General features: G+C 36.7%; 1 protein-coding gene across 4 annotated transcripts in view; it reads right to left on the bottom strand.

The window, feature by feature from the left end:
• LOC126297668 (microtubule-associated serine/threonine-protein kinase 3) overlaps nt 1-15,348 on the bottom strand; it is a 245,718-nt gene that overhangs the window by 113,321 nt on the left and 117,049 nt on the right. For all 4 annotated transcript variants that reach the window (XM_049988765.1, XM_049988768.1, XM_049988766.1 and 1 more), the window contains exons 11-12: nt 11,284-11,514; nt 6,412-6,584 (exon numbers count right to left, since the gene is read on the bottom strand). In XM_049988765.1, coding sequence (XP_049844722.1) covers nt 6,412-6,584; nt 11,284-11,514 — 404 coding nt within the window. The remainder of the gene's footprint in view (nt 1-6,411; nt 6,585-11,283; nt 11,515-15,348) is intronic.

The following is a 15,348-nucleotide window of genomic DNA, read 5'->3' on the forward strand; positions in this document are numbered from 1 at the left end:
AACCTGGACATTAGAAAACAGCTATGGATGAAGCACTGGTACTGTTGAGTAAGAGTTAAGAGTGCAGTACTTACTGCATCCCCCAGGAAACAAGGATCAGCCATTAAACAATAATGGCAGTTATGGTAGTGATTTTGATTAAAGACCATGAGAAATGGGTGCAACAACTGTACAATGTGCTTGACAACTTGAGCATTAATTAAAGCTATGGTCAAAAAACACCACTGTTTTTTTCATGTAAAACTCTATTTGTTTAATATGTCACACGAGCCCCTTTCCCCTTGAAAATTACTCGATGACATGAGTGTGAGTCTGTTAAGTAACTATATTAAAAAAAAAAAAAAAAAAAAAACAGAGTATTGAGTTGAGTGATATGCAGCTGTAAAGTTGCCATGTAGGGGCTACACCAGATAAGTCAGAGGGGCATTGGGCATTGTGTAGTGAATAGATGTGGGGAGCCACTTTGGCAGCTACAGAAGCCTAGCGACTAAGAGACTTGGAAAATTTTGAGGTGGTGGGGGAGATTTGACACCACATACTAGAGGAAGTGAAGCAAAATTGCCAGGAATTGACTATGTTAAAACTGAAATTCTTCCAAGCTGAAGTAGCCCCTTTTCACACCATGTCAATCACATTTACACGGACGACGACGTTGAAGTGACATTTCCAAAACTCTTTGAGAGTGAGATTGGTAGCTTCAGTCAATTCAAAACAACACTTTAAGAGTGCTTTAGTGTAAAGCTTCTTAAAATTAGAAATAATCTGCTGGTCCACAGGCTGGAGTAACAAAGTGGTGTTGGGAGGCAGAGGATCTGATGAATTGAAATTCTTCAAGGCCTGGAGAAAGGACAGGAGTGTTGTTCTTAAAAAGCAAGACATGGAGTGACAGATTCATCTCAAGCAAATATCACAAAAAAGATAATGTGTCACCCAAGTCTTACTGTTGGGCCTCCAAGTCACATTTAACCTGTGCTTCTGGACTTAACACTTCTTGAGGTTCATGATGTTTCTGGATGGTAAACAAGCAGCACTTTAATTTTCAAATTGCCACTTACATTGGCTCAGAATAGCAGTGCGAGATGGTCTTTAATTAGCGGCTGATAAGCAATACATTCTCCTCTGCTGTTATAATGGTACACTTCAGCATCTTTTTCCAGAATAGACCCATCTTGTCACAATTAAAAACCTGTTGCAGCACATAACCCTCAGAACCTATGAACAAACAGCTGATCAAGTTCTCTGCTGCCTTTGTGTCAGAGCTGGCTGCTTCATCATGCCTCACAATGCTGTGGATGCCAGTTCTTCTCTTAAACTTCTCAAATCAGCCACGGCTCACTTAAATAATTTTTCAGCCACTGATGATCCTTGTGTCTTCATAACGAGGTCGGCAAAAATCATTCTCACCTTCTCACTAATGATGTTCTCATGAATAGTGTCTCCTTACAATAGCTTTTTAAATAATACATACAAAGAGCAACCTTTTGACATCATCCAGAATACAAAACCATTGTTTAGCTACTCCTGTCACACCCTTTCAAGCATCTTTCTCCTTAATCTTGGTCTTGTTCTTGAAGATTGTGCAAATAATTGATGTAGATCGATTGTTACGTGCATGCTAAATCAGCAATGCTCACACCATGTTCACATTTTTCAATGATTTTACATTTCATTTCTAAGGTCATTTTCTTTCTCTCGTGACTGTCTTCTTGTGGCTTTATCTTTGGGGATATTCCTACAAAGGTTATTAAATGTGCTCAAAAGACACTGTGTGAACACAAGATTATAAAAATGTGTGATCAGTGATCACAAGCTGCACTAAGATGGTAGCAGAAAGAGTGCTAAACCCAGACTGCAGTACATACTAAAGACATTGTTCATCACTTGCCGCAGCCAACAATGAAAGGTGTTCGCACTGTTGAACGTTTACCCCCGCCATGTGAGAACATCTGGTAATGTCACACTAAATTGTCATCACTCATTATGTGAATCATTGCTCCTAAATAATGTCATTTTTTTACAATTCATTTTGCTTATTATGTGAACTGCGCATAATGTGAGATGTCATTAAGCAAGGTTCCACTCTATTACAATGTGTATAAAGTCATTACTAAAACAAAGTTACTAACATTATTATTAAATATTGTTTATAGAATCAGTAACAAATGACACACAGCTAGATTTTGATTTCAGCTAGAGAATGACCATGTTTCTATTATTGTTAAACAAATGCACAAACTGTTATAAATAATTTATTCAGTAATCCACAGTACAACACAAAAACAAATATTTCTCCATATCTACACTGTTGATTATCAGCTGCATGAGAGAACCCTCCCATTACCTCATTATTTTTGTGTTCATTTAATGATAATTTTAGCAGCTAAATGTTTGAAAGACTGTCATTTGAGTAATGTGGGACTATAGAGATGAGGTGTATAAAGCTGTCCACTTGACTAGGTTTCTGCACTTATGTTTGTAGTGTGTAAAATGTAAATACAGCAAGTTGTTTTGTTACACTTAAAATTGGATAATGTAATATCAGACTGTTAATCGACCAAAGGTGTGTGTCATATGTTTGAAATGTATAAAATGGTGGTCAAGTTATAAGTTGTTACACTGAGTGCAGCAGCTCGTCACATGACGAAGTTTTAAATAGACAATCAGCACAGGTTTTGAGGTCTTTTAGGTCTTCGTCTCTTGGTTCATAAGGTTCATTTTGGCTATATTTGTGAAGTCAGAGAGCCAAATATTTTGATCTGCACTAGTTCAGAACTTACAAATATTTTAGTGTATACCAGTTTGAGACTGACAAACATTTGGGACTCTGAGTGTTAGTAGGTACAGACTCATAGTAGGCCAACAGTCACAGAACATTTCAGCCGCAGTGAATTTGTTCCTGCACAAAGACTTGTAGGCACCAGTATGAACTTTACAATTTTGCTGCAGCTCAGAGCCTTTAGTTTACACTCATTGCTCCTCACAAATGCTCTCTGCTTGTAAAGAAAAAGTCAATAATTTTGGTTTACTGTATATATATATATATATATATATATATATATATTTTCAATAATAATGTGCACGAGAGCACAATTCCAAATAAATTTGTGTGTGAGTAAAACAAATACTCAGAATTAATATTTCTGTTGTAGCCTACGTCATTATCCGACATGATCATATTCTTAATGGTTTTCCTTTCATATACTCAATCCACTTATTAATTTATTTATTTCACTGATATGCGTATACTAGATTAAGGTGCCTCATTATTGATGTGTACGATTTTATAAGGGCTTAAAGTAACAGTGTGTGACCAAACACCTCTTGTTCAAATAAGCCATTTTGAAATTTAAGGCAGATTACTCAGTCTCTGGTGGTTAGATAGCAATGAGTTAATGCTGACAGACAATTAATTTATCATTTATTTGTTACCAAGCCCACAGTACAGCTGTATTCTATGTGGCATTGTTTCTAACACAAATTCCTTTGCTTTATCCATTAAACAACCAACATCAGGTTTCTTAACTGCTTCTAATACCTGATTATTGGACATGTTGGCTATCTGGCTGCTGTCACTTAATATGCCTGTTTTCATTGATGACTAGGACTTAACACACTTTGGTACAATTTTTTAGTGTTGCGACTTCTCTAAATACAATGGTACCATCCACAAAAAGCTTCCTGGAACTTCTGACATTATCCATACGGTCACATATATAATCTTTTAACACTTCCTTGGCAAACACCCAAAGTTGCTATTATGTTTTCAGATTTATCTTTATTAAGAACGGATGACATGTTTTTATTCTGTCTGTTAGAAACTCTTCCATCCAGTCACACAACAAGTCTAATATTCTGTACACTCATAGTTTGTTTAGCTTAAATCATCATCATCATCATCATCATCATCTTTTCCTCCTCCTCCTCCTCAGGCCTTGTCCTGCATAGACACAGGGTTGGGTTGGTTATGAACAGTTTTGGCATGCTTAATTTAAGGGGTTTCTGGATGCCCTTCCTGTTGCCACAGTCACCCTGGGAATGGAATATGTGTATCCTAACTGTGTGCATGTAGTGTTATCCATGAGAAAGTTAATTTAAATATGTGCAAATTTTGTATCTGAGGCTGGACTTCGGTACTAGCCTGCTATTCACCTAGTGGAATATGGGAAACCACCTAAAACCACATCCACGCTGGTCAGCACACCAACTCTCATCAACAATTTTCCTGGAGAATTCAATCCAGAGCTGATGCACCTCACTATTCTGGAAACAGCATTTTGACATGTACGGTTAACTTCGAGGATGTTCAGCACCCCAATGTACTCTATTAGCTGGCCATGGCAAGCACAAAGTCTCTTAATACTTGTGCCTCTGGTACCGTAATCCCAGTTATCCCCTACCGTTGTCCGACTACATCTAGTGAACATGGTGATAAATCATGTTTGTAATTATTATGTGGTGGCTCAGTGGTTGCATCCTGAAAATATAATCGAGAGGATACCAGATTCGATCCCACATCCATTCTTTGATTCCCCCCCCCCCCCCCCCCCCCCACCACCACCACCACCAACACCACCACCACCACCACCACTTGCTTTTTCTATCACCTATAGCAATGTTTGTTAGTGAGCAAAGTGCTGAATCGTTTAAATATAAGACTAGGAGTAAAAAGTTAATCACGTGGCAGTTATTATAGCTTTAGCATTTGACTTGCACAAAACACTACAGCTGTAAGTGCACTGGATAATGAGAATCAAACAGATGACACTATTTGCTAGGAGAAGACTTATGAAGAAACTCTAGTCCAAACAAAATGATGCTTAACAAACATTGAATAAAAACATTTACAAGATTGTAATAAATTCACAAGCGTCACTTTGGAAGCCTGATTTTTCCTTTCATTTCTTTTGGTTGCAGTTCTATAATTCCTCAATCTACTTTCAGTGTTACCATTCCTATGTCATGATTTCCAAGAAACACTGCTTTTATGTTCTGCTTGTGCTTGAGGCACTGCAATCTTCTTTCATAAAATAGGTATTTCACATTGAAAACATTTTCTGTTCTTGTTTCTTTTTGAACTGCAATTGTGACACTGTAGATTCTCTAACAGAATCTTTGTTTGCAAGTTGCACATCTGCATGCAATTACAGGTGTTTTTATTCAAAATCATTGTTCTACCAACTAAGCATAACTACACTCTCCCTTTGCCTCCATTGTTCTCCTCACCAATGAGCATAACAATATTTTCATTTAAATTACACTTGTCCACTCATTCCTTGATTATGTGAATGAATTGCAACCTTCAGAGGTATTTAAAACTGTACTAGAACAAGAAATGAACAAGAGCATAGCAAATGACATTAGAAACTACCTCTTACATTACCAACCTGGTTTCAAAAACGTTATCCAAGTTTATTAAAATGTATACAAACCAATGCATATAACGTCTTTGCTTCCAATGTGTCGACAGAATGCTGAAGATACATGTGCTGATATTTTTCTCACCTTCTGCACGGTGTCACTCCCTAGTGACATCAGTTAAGTGTAATACAAATATTAGATTGATAAACATTTTTCTACTAGTGGAACTGAAGAGGATAACTTCTGGATGAAAATCTGCATTGTCATCATAGGAGTTGAAACTAGGAATAAATTGTGGCTTCAGTTCTGCCATTAGCTTCTGCTCTTTTTCCTTAACAGTAAGCACAATGCAATTACCACTTTCAGTTTTATGCATTTCAACCTCGAAAAGTTCTGACACTAATGTTGCTCCTTTTTACACAATATATGTTGATACATAGAACTGAAATGTAATAATTGTGAAGTGTGTCTTAAAATTATGCTCGGTCATGTGCAAATGCTTTCTTGGTACTTTCCTTAATACTGTCACAACATATTGCTGAACATTTCTCGTCACAATTTGTCCCTTTGTTCTATAAATTAAAGTCAACAGCACCTTTTTTCATGCCCTTTTTTTGGCCATAGTAACTTTATCAGCTTTTTGCCAAAGAATCTTTGGAGAGACATTTGAAGATTGCACATTTTCTCTGTAACACAACACCTTTGATGATAAATACTGTGTATTGATGATGTATGATTAATATCTGCAATTGAAGCACAATAGTCATGTCAATAGATGGTTTAGCGGTGCTGCTAAGTATGTTTCACACTAATTTAGATAACCCTTGAACCTCCTTCAATGTATCCAAGTTTACTGTCCAATGATGGAGTCCTGGACAAAGTTCTGTCTGACATCTAGTCAGAGATGATCATTCAAACAGTCCTTTATGTGATACTTTAGCAGACAAGGATTTATTACCATATATTTTGTGTGGTTAATATCTTTAAAATTCCCAGGCTTTATAAGTATAAAATAGTTCATTTTTTATTAATACAGAATAAAAACATACTTACTTATCTGGCTTCAAATCTCTATGAACAATTCCATAACTGTGCAAATATTCAACAGCTAAAACAGTCTCTGCAAAGTAAAACCTTGCCATGTCTGGTGGGAGAGGTCCTATGTTTTTCACCAGTGTCGCACAATCTCCTCCTTCTACATACTCCATGACTATGCACAGATGTTTCTGCAAATACAATCGTGCATTCAGTTCATTAAACATAAAAATGCATATATAAAACTATGACTTACAAATAGAGCACAGCATATGTTATGATAATTTTATCTGCATATTAAAATAATTTTGAAAATTTAGGAACCAGGATGATTTGGGAAAAAAAAACCCAATTCTGGTCACATTAAACTGATACTTACAATTCTACCATATTCATACAGAACTGACATTTTTGAATCCCTGTTCTTGTTTATAAATGGTTCAATGTAGAATCAGAAATGTAACCAAAGTACTGTGTAAAATTTAAACTTTGGAAAATACTTATTTATCATTGTAAATATAGCAGGAAAGCTCTGGTAGAATGTAAATAATTTAAGAGCAAAGGAGGCCACTCACCGAACACTGAAAATGTTCAACATGCACCCACAAAAGAGAAAGAAGACTTTTGGAGTATATACTTTCCAGAGCTAGACTGCCTCCCCCCACCATCTCATCCTCTGCTTTCCTCGCCAGCAAACCAGCTGCCTCCTTCTGAGCTGCTGGTTACCCACCCCAACCCCTCTTCCTGCCTCCAACCTCTACCCTACTCTACACATCCCATACAACCACCATCCCACCCAAACTACCTGCAGAACTGCAATCTTTGCATAGTGCACAATATTAAATTTATCTCTGTATTAGTTGTGTTAAATATGACACAACATATATCTCTACACAATGTGGAACACTGAAAGAGGGTTTTACAAAATGGCAAGTAATGATACATGATGTAGCAGTTAAGAGTGGGTAGATTTGGTAGATGTCTGGCCAACAATATTTACAGAAGTGTGTTGTGGCAAAATTAATTCGATTAGATTAGTACTTGTTCCATAGATCATGAATACGACACTTCGTAATGATGTGGTACGTGTCAGGTTAATAAAAGGTGTCTATACAAGATATTATATGACCCTTAATATTTTTAATTTTTTGTGGGTGTTGGGGAAATTACCCACTTACTATATCCAAAAATTCATCTAATGAGTAGAAGGAGTTGCCACTAAGAAATTCTTTTAATTTCCTTTTTAATGCTATATGGCTCTCTGACAGACTTTTGATGCTAGTAAGTGACCTGAGACTTTTGTGGCAGCATAATTTACCCCCTTAGGAGTCAAAGTTAGATTTAACATTGAGTAGAGAAAATCATCCTTTCTCCTAGTGTTGTAGCCATGTATACTGCTATTACTTTTGAATTCATTCGGATTGTTAATATCAAATTTCATAAGTATAGTAAGGCTACAGTGAAGATCTCTAGCTCTTATAGATAAGTGTCTGCAGGATGATCTAGGATGAGCTCCAGCAATTATTCTGATTACACACTTTACTGCAATGAACACTCTTTTACTCAATGATGAGTTACCCCAGAATATGATGCCATACGAAAGCAGAGAATGAAAATAAGCATGGTAAGCCAAATTACTGAGATGTATATCGCCAAAATTTGCAATGACCCTAATAGCATAAGTAGCGGAACTCAAACATTTCAGCAGATCTTCCGTGTGTTTTTTCCAGTTCAACCCCCCATCAATGCATACAGCTAGAAATTTTGAATATTCTACCTTAGCTACCGATTTCTGATTAAAGTCTATGTTTATTAATGGCGTCATTCCATTTACTGTGTGGAACTATATGTACTGTATTTTGTCAAAGTTTAATGAGAGCCCATTTGCAGAGAACCACCTAATGATTTTCTGAAAAACAATGTTTACAATTTCACCAGTTAATTCTTGTCTGTTGAGTGTGATAGCTATACTTTTATCAGCGGAAAAAAGTACCAGCTTAGCATCTTCGTGAATATAGAATGGCAAGTCATTAATATATATTAAGAACAGCAGAGGACCCAAGACCGAATCTTGTGGCACCCCATTCTTGATTGTTCCCCAGTTTGAGAAATCACCAGTTTTTTTTTTTCATATTATGTGAACTGAACTCTTCCACTTAGGTATGATTTAAACCATTGGAGCACTGTCCCATTCATACCACAGTACTTGAGCTTATCTAGAAGTATCCCATGATTTACACAATCAAAAGCCTTTGAGAGATCACAAAAAATCCTAACGGGTGACTTCCGGTTACTCAGAGCATTTAATATTTCATTAATGAAACTATATATAGCATTTTCCATTGAAAAACCTTTCTGGAAACCAAACAGATTTTGTTAAAACTATTTTTACAGAGGTGTGAAGCTGCTCTACAATACACTACTTTATCAAGAATTTTAGATAAGGCAGTCAGAAGAGAGATTGGGCAGTAGTTGTTGACATCAGACATAGCCCCTTTTTTTTGTGCAGTGGTTTAACAATGGCATACTTCAGTCTATCTGAGAAAATACCCTGCTTCAGAGAGCTATTACATATGTGCCTCAGCATCCCACTTATCTCTTGGAAACAAGCTTTTATTATCCTGCTGGAAATGCCATCAATTCCATGTGAGCTTTTATCCTTGAGATAGTTTTTTGTCTTCCTAATTTCAGAAGTAGAGGTGGGTGGAATTTCAATTGTATCAAATGGTGCAGGTAAGGCCTCTTCCACGGACTGCCTTGCTTCTTCTAATGAACATTTAGATCCTATTTTCTCTACAACATTTGAAAAATTATTATTCAAAATGTTTTCGACTTCCGGCTTGTTGTTTGTCAAGTTTCCATTCACTTTTATGGTAATGCCATCATCCTGTACTCTTGGTTGCCCTGTCTCCCTTGTAATAATATTCCAAATTGTTTTGATTTTGTTATCAGAGGTATTAAGATCAGACATGATGCACATGTTTCTGGACTTTTTAATAACATTTCTTAATGTAGCACAGCAGGTTTTATAATATTTGGCTGTTTCTGGGTCATTACTCTTTCTTGTTGTCAGATATAGTTCCCTTTTGTGGTTACAAGATATTTTTATTCCTTTAGTAAGCCAAGTTTTTTTGCATGGTTTCTTATAATTAGATTTAACTACTTTCTTGAGGAAACAGTTTTCTAATTCTCTTACAAGTGTATCATGAAATAAGTTATATTTTAAATTAGCACCGGGTTCCTTGTACACCTCATCCCAGTCTAACTGCTGAAGATTTTCTCTGAATTTCTAATTGTTGAGTCATTAATTGAACACACAACTTTGGAGGGTAGTTTTGAATTACTGAACGGAGCTATGTCACATACTGTAACAAGCTGAGCACCATGATCAGAAAGGCCATTCTCAACAGGACAAGAATTTTTTAAATTTATCTTTGTCCATAAAAGTGTTATCTATCAATGCACTGCTGTCCTTTCGACCCGAGTAGGAAAATTAATGACAGACGTCAAATTGAAAGAACCGCGCAAGACTTCCAGATCATTCTTCCCATATATTTCAGTGAATCAGCACTGAAGTCCCCACAAATAATAATTCGTTTTTCCCTATCTGCAGGCAGCACAACATGGGATCCAAGTTTTCCAGGAATAAATGAAAGTTTCCTGAAAAAGGACCTATATACTGTTACAATTATAAAAGAGCTCTCCTTCAGTTTAAGTTGACAGGCACATGCTTCTATATGTTGCTCTAGACAAAACTTTTTTGTATCTAAGCTTTTTACACAGTGAACTTTTGACATATATGGCAACTCCTCCTCTCACCTTATTCTCTCTACTCATATTTGCAGTTAGTTTATAACCACTGATATTTACCTTTTCTATATCAGACACAATGTGATGCTCAGGTAGGCACAGCATATCTATTACATTATCAGATTCAGTGTCATCTAAACAAACAAGGAGCTCATCTAATTTATTCTTCAATCCCAGAATATTTTGGTGAAGAATGGTAACATTATGTGAAAATATTGTAGAAAACATTATCCTTCTCTGCAGCAATTTGTAATTAGACATTTTTTGTACCAGTGTGATAATGTACCAGTTGTGAAGGTAATAATTATGCCATCACAGATTGATGGAAATCAAATGGACTTGCTGGACTGCTCAAACTTAACGAAGTTTTCCTCAAAGAGTAATATTTACAAATGGAGGTTCCACACACAGGTTATTATGTAGATGTTAACTTAGCAACAATGACAAAAGTGAATAACTGGACAATTCTAATCACAAAGTGTACTTCTAAGCTGAAAGAGCATTCCACTATTCTCATTCCTATCACTTACAAAAAATTTACAAATGAAAGTAATATCAATGACAGTATTAAAAGAAGTTGATCTTTTTAGCCACACTGGGATAAAAATACAGAATATCAGAAAAAAATGCAGGATTAGATTTGAAAACAAACACAATATTTCACAAACACACCTAACAAAGAATTATTTAAATAGGTGGTATCATGGAAATCCGTCCACCCTACTGCCTACTAAATGTGTGTGTACACATCTGTATACACTCAATACATATACAGATTCTGCCTCACCATAAAAATGTATGTGATGTATCTGAGGCGGAAAGGAAAAAGGGGGGTTTCACTAACACTGATTGAATTTCATGTTTATCATCCCATTTAATGCAGAAAATAATCACTTAATAAACACTTTAATAATAAGTGACAATTTTTCTGATATCACAAACTCAAATGTAAGTGATATTCTACTTACACTTTCAAAGTCTAGCACAAACCCTACTGGTGCAAAATATATGATGCAATACACATATCAACTTAATTTCAGTAGATAAAATGAGGAAGTTTCTTTATGATAAAAAGCTTACCTTTGTTTCAAAGCTGCAATACATGCTCACTACAAATGGATTATCAGTAAAACTCATGATATCACGCTCAGCAAATACTTGATCGACCTGGTTTCTTAGCACAAGATTGTTTTTTGTAATTTTCTTCATTGCAAATCTCATACGTGTTTCCTTCGAACGAACGAGGTAGACGGCACCATACGCTCCATTCGAAATTAACTTCACTATTTCAAAGTCGTCCTCAGATGGCACCTACAATGAAAATACCTTTAACATTAACAATTCACAGCAATTCGTAACATGAGAATCTTTTATACCTGTTGTTAACATTACAGGGTAGTCCTGAAAATCATCACAAAACCTGCCATGACTAAGAGTGTTAATTACATAAAAAATTTGCTGAGTCAACAGATATATGAAATTAATACTTTCTCATACAACACTGGGCATTCTGGATTTCATTTCCATTACTGCTCGTATGTATCACATCTGTTAAAAACTAAATAAATAAATGTAACATGACAGTGCGCAAATTTCTGACAACTGAATAATTTCAGGGATATATATATACCCCCAAAAATCTGTGCGGGCACTGGTGTGTGTGTGTGTGTGTGTGTGTGTGTGTGTGTGTGTGTGTGTGTGTGTGTGTCAGTCAAACAGCTTTAAACTTTATCACAGTGTGAATCACCCAATGCAGTAAAACCTAAACACACAGTTCCAGAGAGTGAATTTATCTTCAAATATAGAGGATATGTGAATTGTAGAGACCAAATATGCCAGATTATTGCATGGCATCAGTTTCAAGGATGGTTACCTCAAGCAGCAATATAACAGTAACGGAAAGCAAATAAAACACTCTTATTCAATGCAGCTACAGGTCAATAAAAATGGTATGGAATGCTGTTCCACACCCACTTCCACCCCTGTCCCCATGCCCCATACTTTTGATAGCTAGGTTGTATGGAACATGTCTGAGAAAAAACCATGTCTCCAACGAACATCTCAAATATGCTCTGCAGGATTTCTCTGAGTACAGCATATAATTCATTATCAACCACTGGAGGGGCTTTCTATTCTAAAAAACATGTGCATGCCACACATTCATGCCTGATCTATTTACGGGGTCCTACAATTATCTGCCAGACAGCTGAGGTCAAGAAATCCATATCCAATAATGTCACCTACAATAATGTCACCTAATTGTCCGAGTATCTGGATTCTGAAAACCAAGATTGGTCCCAACAGTTTCTTATGCAAATAGTGAGTTGTGTTTCCAGTCTGTGTGCGAGTCTGTCTTTGTTTACCAATTCAAGTACCCATCTAACACCTGGTTGGCTACAGCAGGTCAAACTGCATGCGAGTATGATGCGAAGGCTGAGGTTTAGCCTGTCTCAACTTTGCTCAGAACTTGTCTGAAGTACTGGGTACAGTCCAACTTTTCATTTAGCTTTGCAGTGGGGCATTTTTCCGTCAGCACAACTTTCTTCAGTTTGGCGGAATCGTGGTGTCAGTGTTGTCTACCATTTGCTATTTGTTCATTGTATAAAAATAAGTTATCAGGTCCAATGGCTGTTTGCAGAAAATGAGGCAGTCTAGTATTCTACCATCACAAGTTTTAAAAATGAATAGGAATGACTGAAGAGCAGGATAATGGTTCTAAATGTATATTATGCAAGCTACAGTTACATATTTGACAAGTATTGCAAATTTGCTTTGGAAAGGCGTAACAACACCATGCAGAAAGAATTTAAAAGATTTAATTGATGATGAAAGAGTAAAAAATTACAACAATAAACAGAAAGGACTCATTGTTCTGTACATCAAGAAGTACTTAGTGTTAAATTTGCAGGTATGGAGCATGTGGTGAAACTGGTGGTATGAATAGTAAATTTTCAGAAGTTGCATGCATTATTCCACTGTCAGCTGCAACAGTTTTCAATGGAACTAAACAAAGGGCATTGAGACTTTACAGAGTACAGCAAAGTATGTTATTTAAGTCGAGAGGGCATGCCTGGATTATTTTTCGATTTAAAACTCATGACTGTTAAATTTAGGAAGGAAAAAGAAGAGCAGCAACAAAAATTAGAACATCCGGAATGGATTGCAGACGTCAAATTTTAAGTAGACTGGACTGCACACTGCCTATAGTAAGACACTGCAAAATAAGGAACTACTATTTCTCATTTGATGAGGACGCATTTAAATAGAAAATCACATTGCGGAAGGGGCTTATTGAAAAAAAAAAAAAGAAAAAGAGAGAGAGAGAGAGAGAGAGAGAGAGAGAGAGAGAGAGAGAGAGAGAGAGAACCACCGTCCATTTCCCTAAGCTCAATGGTGTTAAAGAAAATGCAAGGTTTGAACAAGTCATTGTGGCCTTGAAAGAATTACAAGGATAGTTTGCTAAAAGGAAGGAGAGGCACATAGCAATCAATCGCAATATTATTAGTTTTTATTACTCTCACATATCTAGATTTCGGCTATAAATAGTTATCTTCAGATCTTGGTGTTATCCTGTTTGAAATGCATAGTTGAACACAATATGCTGGATGGTTTTAGTACCTTATGGAATCAATCTTGGTAAGAGTCTGCCAAGCTGGGCAAGTTCAATGTATTATAAATATGAAAATCGAAGGATCATATGTGCTAAACCATCCAGCATATTGTGTTTAACAAAGCGTGTATTGCAAATACAATAACACCAAATGCTGAAGATGGCTATTTATAGGCGAAATCTATATATGCAAGAGTAACAAAAACTAATGGCACTGTGCCTGATTGCTGTGTGCCATTCCTCCCTTATAGTCTGTGGGCACTGGGCACAACAGTTTCTTATGGAATCAAAGTTAGTTTGTCCATGGTTTGAGTATACTGTGAATATCAGCTGTTTTTGAGATTCTTTGCCATTTCAGTAGAAAGTACCACAGTGTATATGCAGACAGAACTGACTGATCTGCAGTGTAATTCCCATTTGAAAAATAAATTCTTTTCTGTACTTTTTCTTACCCTGGAAGAGTTTCCCAGTCTCCATAATGATGCTGCAAACATCATAAAAATTTGCATCAACATGTGTGGGTGAAAGGCTTTGTCTGAATATGAAATTAAATAAGTCGCAATTACGTGGCAGACTGAGTGTGAACATCGGTGAAATTGTCAGTGTATGTCTGTATGCCGCCAGTTTGTACAAGATAAAAATTATATTATGTCTTCAGAATGCCAAAAACAATTGAATAATACTGAAAATTTGTTTTGTTTGTGATTATGTTGTTAAGACATATGAAACCAAGTCATACGCAATGCGACAGCATTGCCATTTAAATACAGCACATTCACATCCCCCTCTCTCACACACACACACACACACACACACACACACACACACACACACACACACTCAGACAGCAAGATGTGGCTGTGGCTGTGGTGATGTGTTCAGCCAGGCAAGAGAGAGGTTGCATGCAGACCATCTCTGATCTAACAGAACTAAGGGTGGTCCCAGAACCCAGGTGGCAAGCATCATTCATGCAAATACAAGTTACAATTTGCAGCCTGTGCTTTCAACAGGCCCTTGGATGAGACCTGCCAGCAAACATACCATGTGTAAACTGACCTACCTTCCAGATCTGTCTGCTACTTTCCTGAAGGTTTCATTAGCAACCTAATGTTGGAGATCCCAATGACCTACATACCCAACCACTACACTTGTCTGAACTTGACACAAAAATTAGCTACTGGCCTAGTTTCAGGCATCTCATGCTGGTTTAGATGTGCTGTCAACACTGGACAGCACCTCATCTCTCTTTACGAAAGCATAAGGAGTAGCCATGTAGCCAGTACCCACATTTGCCTTCAACACAAAGAGGAGCAAACACTTCACTGTCCAATTACCAATTACTCACTCTAGAGTGAGTGTGAACCACTCACATTATATGCATTAAAAGTTCGGTGACATCAGAATTTCCAGTGGATTTCAGAGGCACTACATATGCTGCAGCTTTTATCGGAGGTGTCCCAATGTTGATGCAACTACAAATCTACTGATCATGGCCAGCACAACTTTTTATGGACAGTAACCATTTCCCTCGTGTC

This window comes from Schistocerca gregaria, chromosome X (genome assembly GCF_023897955.1).
Source record: "Schistocerca gregaria isolate iqSchGreg1 chromosome X, iqSchGreg1.2, whole genome shotgun sequence".
NCBI lineage: Eukaryota > Metazoa > Arthropoda > Insecta > Orthoptera > Acrididae > Schistocerca > Schistocerca gregaria.